Source organism: Harpia harpyja, chromosome 7 (assembly GCF_026419915.1).
Source record: "Harpia harpyja isolate bHarHar1 chromosome 7, bHarHar1 primary haplotype, whole genome shotgun sequence".
In the NCBI taxonomy this organism is placed as follows: Eukaryota; Metazoa; Chordata; class Aves; order Accipitriformes; family Accipitridae; genus Harpia; species Harpia harpyja.
This window is the reverse complement of record NC_068946.1, coordinates 41,563,339-41,574,225: the sequence shown is the minus strand read 5'-3', so window position 1 is coordinate 41,574,225 and position 10,887 is coordinate 41,563,339. Positions and strand designations below refer to the sequence as shown.

Here is a 10,887-nt window from a genome sequence, read left to right as displayed (position 1 = left end):
CATTAACCCATGCAGACCAATAAATATATCCTATTTATAAACAATGCCTGCCTGCAGAGTAAAATAAAAATACCAAGACTGGGAGGAAATCAGTTATATCATCTTTATTCTACAGATGGCAAACTGAGGCAGAGATTAAAAGCTTTGCCCAAGGTGCCATAAGAAGCCTGTGTCGGAGCCAGGACTGGAGTTACCTGTGCCACAGCCACAGGTTCCTCCTTGTTCTGAGCACAGTGTAGATTCATGCTATACGCTGACGTAACTACTCTGAACCAGTAAATGTCGTTATCAATTTTCACCCTTTAAAAGGACAGAATCAGTTAGACTGTGAGCGTTAAGGATGTTGCTGGGCAATGAAAATTGAAAGCACTACTTTTAATCTCACCCGCTGATGATAGGCATTTTGGGAATGGAGTCGGCAGCAAGTTTTGCACTTAAAAGAAATAATATCAACAGTGGTGGGTAGCGGTTTGGGAAGCAAATCTAATAGGTGTGTCTAGATTTGGCTAAGAATGAAAAGAGTGTTTTCTTTCTACTGGTTGCTGGCTAGTAAAAGCAAAGGGGTGGAATACATCCAACTTGCAAAACTTGAATACAGTTACTGCTATCTGCAAATGGGTGCCCCTCCCCGCTCATGTGAGCTACACAGGCAAAAGAGAATGACACATGTGCTGTTTCCTTTTCCAGTTGTAAAGGGGTCAGGAGCCAGGCAAGGAGAGCCTGAACAAGAGGAGCATTTTCCAGGGCTCTTCCAGCTGTTCTGTTCAATCCCGCCGTCGGTTCTGAGCAGGGAAGAGAGACTGTCAACACAAATAAGGCATTTTTCAAAGGCGTAAATTATGAGTTACCAAAACAATGCGACATCTCAGCCACGTGAGTACCCTTATCCCCCCCTCCTTACAATAAGAGTGGATTTATCAGTCTGCCGCTTAAGGAAAAGATTGTCTAATGCGTTTCATATGAAAAAAAAAAAAAAAAGAAAAGAAAAAAAGAAAGCCAGAGACTAATCCTGAAGAAAAAAAGTTGTGATGAAACTGTTTTTCTTTTTTATTCTTTGTGTTTGTGCGCGCGCATGTGTGTGAAGAACTGAAACGGGCTCTTCAAACTCTGGCTCCTGAAAAGGACCGAGCAAAGTTAGTAACGTTTCCGCCTAAACCCTGGCTTAGAAAAGTTTCATTTGAATGTTTTTCCCTCCCCCTGCCTTCAAGAATGAAAATATAGAGCATTTTGAAAGCGTACTGATGCTTTTCTAAGATATTAATGGTGCTGCCCAACTTGTATTTAGAGTCTCAAGCTGTCTGTGTGTAATATGAGACGCAAGCCACAAACTGACAGTCTATATTTAAAGCCACAATGCGTTTCTGCTCCTGGAAATTTAGAAACATGGGCTTAAGGACAAGCAAATTAGTTCCTCAGCAAGAAAGGGTACAGGAGGGCAAGTCCTCTGGTGGCGTAACTCTGCATATTTCAGTAAATTTGAAAAGAGAGAATTTGGCCCGAACAGTCAAGTGAGCACAGAGGCTCAGCTGCAACATGGTAGCGTTCATTCTGGGACAGTATTAAAAAGAAAGCGGAGGGGAAGGGGATGGATTCTGATTTGATAAGCTGAGAAAAGTCAATGGGAAAACTCTGAGTTTTCAGTGCTGCAATAGCTCCATATCTCTTTTATGGCTTTAGTATAAGCTTTCCTGTTTTAATTCAAGACAGTAGTTTTGTATCATTTTTAGAAACAAACTGCCAATAGCAGAATTGTTTATCATACTATGGTATCAGTAATGAAGGCAGAAAGTACAGACGGCACTGCTGGGAGCTGCCTGCAGTTCAGGATTTCGTCCAGAGATTGCTGTAAGAATATTTGTTCTGTATGGATGTTGACACTGACGATGTTTCCCAAGATTTGAATGAGGCAGGGTGGTCCAGCAGAAATGACACAGTGAGCAGCATCTCTGAAATCCTGACCAGAAATTTCTATTTACCCTTTAGTCATTTTTGCAAGTTCTAACCAACAAGAAAAATTAGATGCTAGCTTATATTATATTATATTATATTATATTATATTATTCTATTCAGCAGTTTGCAATATTATAGCTTGTTTTCTATTTTTTCTATTACAGCTTGGTTTGTATTATTGATAGGAAAGAAACATGCAAGCTAATTCAGGATTCTGAGAGTTTGGGTTTGGAAAAGCTTGATAAATTACTGCCATTGGTGCTCTCCAGGCATGTGCAGGAGGGTAGCTGTGACCCGTTGAGGTGCATTTTTCTCATTGTGCAATATCAACAAGGGTCCAAACACAACTTTGTATCTTTAGTGACAGGCTTGGCCAGGTATCAAGTCCAGGACCAGCCCTACAGTCCTGAATACATTACGAATCACTTCTCTGACAGACCCAGGCTGTCAGAGGACCCCACAGAAGGCCCTAGGGTGGATTTGGATGAGCAGTTAGGGCCCCGTGGGGCCTTTGTCTGTTCATAATGAAAAAAGGCTGATGCATCAGGTTGTCTTGTTTTTTTCCAAAATCTAGGCAGGAATTCTCAGCTTGAATAATTTTAAGATCATATGATTGCCAGTGAAAATAAATGGCTTGCAATCTAGCTAGAAGAAGTATTCTGACTGAAAAATAATGACTGTCTATTCTTTATTTGCCCTCATAATTTCCCTTACTGATTCAGACAGGATGTTCCTGTATTTTGTTTCAGTCTGTCTTTGGTTTCTTTTTTTTAAAATCACATGGATCAAATTTACAGATTAATAACAAAATTAAATCAGAGGGAAGTCTGATAGTACTATATTCCTGTATATTGCAAGTTTGGTGCATTGTTTTTATAATGGTTGAGGTTTAGGGAGAAGGTCTTGGGGAAAAGGATCTTGTTTCTTAGTAAAATCCCAGCAATTTTTGCAAGAAACAAGATGTTGAAAGATCAGTGTATTGACAGGCACTGCACAGCATGGACAGCAGATGTTTGCCAGAGAGGCAGAGTAATTGAGAAAACAAATTTGTTTCATAACCATAGTGAAAATCTTTGAAATGGGTGTGAAAATGCATAAAGAATCAGCAAAAACCTTTGACTATACTGAACATATTAATTCTTTGCTGAGTACCTGCAGGTGAGACCACAGAGCAGCTGCCTACTGATGTAAACTGAACAGCGTTAAGTTACTTAATTGCTCATGTTCTTTGCTTATCTCCTTGTATTCGCTCGCGGCTGATAAGGAATTTTTATTCATTCTATAAATACAGTATGATCCTGACAATCCAGGTGGGATCAGACTACTGTTTCAGTTTTAAAATATTCAACTCTGTGAACCCCGCAAATGTATTCTGCCTCTATACAGGGATGCCACACCATCTAACCTTGGGCACTTCCCATGCCCAGCTCAGATATCCCAATGCTTTGAGTGGGCTCTCTGTATACTCAACAGAGAGGCAAAGGAGCCAGTAATTCAGCCTGTTGATGTTAGGCAGTGTGCGTATATTTACTCCATCGTTCATTGTTAATGGACATTTGTGTGTGGCTGGAATAAAATGGAATACCTAAGTAAAGAAGTCTGCTACCGAAGTCAAAAATAGAGTTGGGCTTGAATTTCGTTGGCTCGGGTCCAATACAATACTGTGCTGTGAATGTATTTCCAGTTTCTTTTTTTTTTTTCCTTCTTCTTCTTCTTATGATATAAAAGGGACCTAGCCTGACTGCAGGAATGTGAACTTCCTGATTTTTAAATGCATCACTTTTAAATACATCATCTTTTGGTGATGCATTTGCTTCCTCCCACCTCTGCTCAGATGCACAGGCAGTAGCTGCCTGACATTACTAAATCTGAGGAATTTCACAGGTTTGGCAATCTCTGTTCAGACTGCAGCTTTTGCTCTCTTCCTTTTAGACTGCAGTGACCCAGTTCCAAGGCAATGGGACAGCTCAAATGAGGTGAAGGACTCATGCAAATAAACACCACAGGGTTGAAGGTTCAGTCTGGGGAGGCAGTGATCTATGCAAAGCCATCTTTGGGGGTCAAAGTGTTCATCCCGTTGGAGAAGGTGCTCTGCACCTTACAGGATTTAATCTGTACTTGGCATGCTGGGAATGTTTTATTTGAGGCCTCCTGTACTCCAAATACCAGCTGTCAAAGGAATTAGTGGTTAAGGAGAGCAGTTTGCAGAGGCTCCTCTTCCTCATCACCTACCAGCAGATAAGGTCTTCCTTCTGGGTGGGTAGGGAAGCAGTGCGGTCTGCGCTGCATAGAAGAATTGGCCCAAAAGGAAACCAGGAGGCAAGACCGGACCCCAGGCCATGCCCCAGCTGCAGAGAGAGGAAGAGGGTCAGGAACAGGGCAAAACAAAGCAAGCCTTGTGAGCTGTATGCTTCCCACCTGCGTTGCCAGCTGTAGTCCAGCAGTAGCCCAGGTGCAAGCCCTGCGCTGCTCGGGGGAGCACACGCTGGGGCCGCCTCCATCCTGCGAGGAGGAGATCTCGGCTCCATCGTGCCCAGCTTCTCCACCTGCCGCAATGACAGCTACGGCTTCTGGCAAAAAGAGTCAAGTATGTGTGGGCTGTCCCCTCCGGAAAGGCTGAGAGCTTGGCAAATGTGGCCCCCGATAAAGGCAAACTGACTTACAGTTGTGAATGGCGAGTCTGGTTCTGAGAACAGCCTTGCCCTGTCTTTAACTCATTATGAGAAATATTCTGGGGCTGCAGACTGGCCCTTTAAATGTTCCTGGAGCCATACCACTTATCTTTCACACAGGGCCTGTGAAAAGCCGCAAATGATCCCCGTAGACTTTTAATCATGTTATTCACTGCCTTGGCAATAGATTTGATTTCATAGCCCTTAATCAACAGAAGCACTTGTCTGTGACAGTAACTAATAAACAAAAATGGAGGCTATTGATTATGAAAATTTTGGTCTTCACTGGTAAACCTGTGAGTGTTTATAAGCAAGAAAACCTATAGATTATAATAACCTCCCATTTTTAGCACAGAAGTCTCAAAACGTGTCCCACAAGCATTTATGTAAATTGAATGCCTCTGCTTGTATATTTGTCTCCTACCACTGTGCATATGAATTGAAAAACTTGGCTTTATACTCCAGGGCTCTCCCCAACACCCTCATTGCCTGAGATGTTGATGTGAAAGTCTGCAAATTAAAAGGCTTAGAATGTACCTGAAATTTCAGTAATTAACAGCAGAAATGTTGGCAAACTGCGAAGCTGGAGGGAATGGGGGAGATGTCCACCCAAATAGGAGTCTGCTTTTTTAAAATACACAGTTCTAAGCATTTCTGGGCACTGCTTTTCACAAAAAAAAAAAGGGGGGAAAGAAAAAGGAAGAAAAAGCCAATGATTTACACAGTAGATGTTAAAAATTCAGGTTATGGCTGGTTATGTGCTTAAGCCTATTAGTATTACAGAATTGTACGGTGTCTGCATCTCATTGCTGATACTGCTGCACCTTTCTTTCTAGGCTCTTGTGGAATATACCCTGTATCCATCACTGTTCAAATGACTGAGTCCAATCAGCAAAGCCTTTTGTGAAACAGGCTTTCAGGACTGCATTCTCTAATGAAAGTCTGTTTGTGTGTCTGCTCTGTGGAGTGCCTGTCTCTATTGTTGGAGGGGGATTAGTATTCCTATAGCAGAGAGAAATTCAAGCCAACAGCAGGATCTGATTGTGCTAGGTGCTGTACAGGCACCCTTTCTTCAAAAGGCTGGTAGACTACATAGAGAGGACAGATTACAGGTAGGAGAGAAATGACTGCTTTCCAGGGGCACTGCTGGAGAGGCAGCTTTTGACTATGGGAAGGCATTTATAGCAGCCAGGAGGTAGGAGTTAGTATTGATTCCAGTAGATCCACTGGGGCAACAGCTCTTTGCTTCCCACTCTCTAATTGTGTAATGCATGCTTAGGAAAAAAACATAGCTCAGAAATCATTTAGCAACTGGCTTATTTGTTTCCCACAGGAAGATCAAAAATCTTTTAAACATGGCATTTGGCACTAGTGGGATCTTTGTTTACATTTTTTTGGTTTCACATCCAAGTTGTGATAGGAAATGCATGAAAAATTGGGGGACACCCAGATGCCACAGTGACAAGAGTACATGAACACCTTCGCTGGGCAAGTATTTGGACAGCAGGCAGACTGTTTTTTACTTACTTCTGAAAGACTTAAGTTTCTAAGTCAAATGAATTTGACAGTGTTACCCCGGTAATGAGTTGATGAAAAATTCACCAGCTGCTAAGCATTCTGAAAAACTACTTGGCCAATGAAGAAAAGTGGCATTTGGAGAAATCAGGATTGGTTTGCCAACAATTTATGAACACAAATGGAGAAAAAGACTGTCTTCTCTAGATAATTTATTTGTAACCCATAACTCAACTGCATCAAGTAACGATACTGCAACGTTATAACAACAGACATGCAGCTCATAATTTGTAGCTGAAATAAGACCTGTACTCCTCTGTTTCTCCAAGAGTCAGCATGATCTAATTCACACCAGATTCCTATCTCTTCAGTGTTAGCATGGAAATCAAATGCACTGTCTGTGCTATGCTGCTCCGTTATTGCAGATGTACCTTGCACGTGTAGTTTCACCAATGAGACATCTGGCTAAGTGATTTTCCTCTTAATTAATCTTCTCATCTGCAAAGGAGGCCAGTTTCTCATATCTTCTTCTCTTCTGACATATGTTTCACCACAGGGTTCTTCCTGATGAAGCAGAAAACTTCACTTAAAATCTCAATGGGTTAAACTTGTTCTACTGCATTGAAGTTTTAAAGTGATTTTTTTTCTCCTTCCCTCTGCCTCTCTTTTTCATCTTAGAAAAAAAAAAAAAATCAGTTATTTCATGAGGGTCTGCCTCTTTCTTCTTCAGATAAGCCCTGAAATAGAGTTAAGCTTTTTATCAGTAAGTTGCAGGGGGGCCTTTGAACACACCCTGAGACAGCTCCATGTTATCATGAGTGATAAATGCCTATTTTACTGGGGACTGCATGTTTAAAATGCCTAGTTTTATGAGGCGGTCCACATTATAAAGAGCATGTGTGACAAGGTCACAGCAATGCAGAATCAGACATCAAGTCTTTACATATGTGTGGGTGTTTAAATTTGCAAACAGAGACTATTTTAGTAACATCAAACCTAGAAAAAGGATTTAAATTCTTTATATATGTACATATATACACACACAGAGTGTATGTATATATAATATACTGTATAACTGTATGCATGTATAATATACCATATATCTGTATGAATACATATACACAGACATACTTATATATACACACACACCACCCTTTTCGCTACTTAAATGCCTTTTCACTAGTCAGACTTCTGGATATGGAGAGCTTTATTTCCCTGACCACATCTCTATTCACAGACCAATACCCACAAGCTCATGTTTCCCTTATTATATGATAGATACCTTCAAAACTAGGAGAAAAAATGACTAGATTTTTGAAGGCTTAGCAGAGGCATAAACTCAGTAACAAGAAAGCAAGCAAGATGATTTGGGCTACGTATAAGAAGTTGGAAAACATTACAAAATACCCTTTTCATATGATATAGTAAAACATTAGCGAAACGGCCTTATGCAAGCTATCCTTTGCAGATGCCAGATTCAGGTGTCTCTGCTGACTCTATAAACAGTCAGAGCCTAGAAGCTTGCCATGGTATAGACACTGAATCACTCCATGTTTTAAATTTAAGCATCCACAGTATTTGCCTGAATCCATCTTGGAGACTATTACAGGACCGATGTCTACATAAGCAAAGATCTAGAGAAAAGCAATGATAATGACTTAAGAAACAAGGAGGAAGTAGATGTTCCGTATGTATCAAGCTACTTAAAAGGGGAGAACCCAGATTAGGAAAAGACCAAGTCTGCGCTCTTCTTCAGGCAGTGAATGGTGCAAGTTTAAATCTCAAGCAGGCAAGAGATTTGGTCAGGTTTATGTTCCTCTAGTAGCTCATCTGTGCTGGAAGAATTTGGTAGTTGCATCTTCAGGACAGTTTTCTAGAAAAACTGATTATTCTGGCATATTCATGCTGAAATAAAAGTTATTCTTTAAAAAATAACTACCCTCCTTTGGAAACAGAATACTTATTCAAGAATCAATTCAATCATATTGTGTAATTCTGTGTCCACCTCAAACAGTTATGGAAAAATTAATTTATACTGGAATAACCTTCACAGAATTGTTACTCCAGGTTAACCTGATCCTTTTGTGTAGGCAAATTTGTTCTCTGTACACAAGAAAAATAAGCTTGTTTCTTTGAAAAAGCATTCTTACTAAGACAAAAGCAAGATGCTTCTCATCTGCTAATTGGATGTTTCAAAAATTTCAGTCACTTAACAAGGGATGAAAAAGCAGCTCCTGATGATCAACTTTAGCTAAACCAAATAATCCTTAGGTAAAACAAATAGCCTGCAAATCACCTAACCACAGGTGATTAATGAGTTACATGTATGAATGAGTAGAGGGAAAAAATATTTCTAGTGGATTGTGAAGAGTTACCATAAAAATGTGGTCATCCAAGAATTCAGGAAACTTGTGTGCGTTTTTAAAAATTATGAAGTTATGTTTAAAATGGCACTCCGGCTTTTTATATTTTGTTTCTGTCTTCTGGGATCTATATGGGAATATTGTTGAATACTGCTTTCAAGGTTTTCTTAGCATGTATTAGGCCTAGAAATTTACCAATTTATTATGAAATTACATTTTCACTAGACTCTGTTATTATCCTGAGTCATTAATAACCAGCACTCATGAGCTAGCAGAGGTTGGTCTTCTAACTATTGATGATTCATTCAAGTGTCACAAGCACAGTCCCTGTCCTATCCAATACAGAGAGCAGAAAATTAAATTCTTGGTGTATCTGTGATGCAAAAATGCTCTCAGAGAGTAGACCAGTCTCTATCATTACCTCTCTCTCACACTTGCACTCTCAAGTTGTCTAGTTCAGATATCCTCTGCACCTCCTAATCCTTCCTGTCTGTCCCTTTCTCAGCCCACAGGTAAGTGCTTATATCTCAACATAGGAGAGACTCACAGGTCCCAGTTGTTAAATGCCATTTCCTCCCTTCTTTCAAGGACCTTCCACGGTCCTGGCAGTGGGAAGGAAGAAAAGCACAGGCAAGGAAGACATAAATCTTCCCCTGTCATCCTGCGGGCTGAGGCCTTGTTTCCTTTGGGAGTCACCCCCTCTTCCATCTCCCTCTCTCTTCTCTTCTCCATTGGTTTCTCTTTACTCCCTCATCCTCACAGCTTGCTATGAAACACCACCTCTCTCCTCCAGATCTTTCCTGTCATCACATAGGAATTTTTATTTACAACCTGGGACATAATTTTACATCCTGGATCACACAATTGGGAGAGTTTATTATTGCCTGTCTCTCTTGAATTTCCATAATTACATCAGTGGACTTTGATTTTTGGACTCTATTGCATAGAAATCCAGTTTTTCTCTCACTGAATTCTTTGGGACTTTTTTATTTTGAAGAAGCCTATACTACCAGTTACTAATGGCAATTAAGCCCTTGGTGGGAATGGGGGGATATACACAGGACTAGGCTGCACCTCTATAAAAAACCCTGCATAAGGTGTTGAACAGAGCAGCCCAGGAAACAAAACTGCCGTTGAGAGCCATGCTTCCTTTCCAGCTTCCCTTTGCTTTGGGAAAAGAGGAAGTCATGGTTTTCTCACTCTTTTTCAAAACCACTCAGTGTGCTCTGCACACCCTGTCACTTTTCCTATTACTTATCCTATCCTTGCTCCAGTCATGAAGAAGAGTGGAGTGAATAGCTTCTGCTAACATCAGGACAGCCAAGAAGAACAGCACCAGGTCAGGGAGGAGAAGGCTGCTTTGCAGGTCTTTCTTGTGCAGGCTGTGTCCACCCAATGGAGAGGGACCAATTCTTCTGAAAACTTGTTGATTGCCTTTGGCACTTTCCCGTCTCCCACTGAGAGGAGTCTTCTCCTCCATACCTCAAGCTCAAGCAATGGTTAGTGTCAGGACCCTTGATTATTCTCAAAAAAATGAAAAATCACTTTCTATCTCACCTTTTTTAGAGCTGGATGGGTCTGATCCCTCCAAACACCTCTCCCATGCTGCTTACTTTCCCACACACCTCACCCTATCTCCCCAGTTTATGCTCCCTCCTTCTCAAGTTAACCATCCCATGCTCTGACCCAAGAACCCAGCTCTCATTTCTACTTACTTGCTGTACAGGGGACAATTTTAGATTACTTCAAGTCCAAGCCATTACCACAAAGGCAATGTTGCATGATGACTTTGTGTGACGAGAGATGGAAAAGATGGTGTTGTACAGCCCCAGAAAGAAGCTGGTTTGCTCACAGCCTGGGTTAGCCAAGTCTTTCCTCTGTTTCCAGCTCTCTAGTCAATGTGTCCTTTCTACTCATGATTAATAGCAAGCTCTTACCATCTTTCCTCTCACATCCTTCCCATTCCTTCTTAACAAAATACAGTCTTCTCCATTGCATAAATGTATCCTTTTTGCTTTGTTTAGTCTGTAAATTCCTCAGGACAGAAATCACCTCTTCTGCCATCTCCTTTCTAAACAAAAAACACCAAAAAATTATTTGCCATTTCAGTGCTCATGATAAGGGTCACTGACCACATCCATCTTCCCAAGTTACCTCATCTAGTTGCTCATTCTGGGCAGAGATTTAGGCCTCCTGAAGCATAAAGTAAAAAAAACAACTTTAGATATGACATCAGCTGGCAAAGCATATCAAGTTGGAAGGACTGTAGGGTTTTCTCCTTGAAAATATTTTTTCCCCTAAACATATTTATTTGTATTCTCTGAGGTAGTATCTAGACTGTGGAGATCAAAGCAAGCTGGAAATCCAGCAGAGTTTTTAAGTGCATT

General features: G+C 40.8%; 1 protein-coding gene across 1 annotated transcript in view; it reads left to right on the top strand.

The window, feature by feature from the left end:
* Positions 1 to 682: 682 nt before the first annotated feature.
* GYPC (glycophorin C (Gerbich blood group)) overlaps positions 683 to 10,887 on the top strand; it is a 35,349-nt gene continuing 25,144 nt past the window's right edge. Inside the window, exon 1 of the mRNA XM_052792900.1 lies at positions 683 to 873. Coding sequence (XP_052648860.1) covers positions 840 to 873 — 34 coding nt within the window. The 5' untranslated portion in view covers positions 683 to 839. The remainder of the gene's footprint in view (positions 874 to 10,887) is intronic.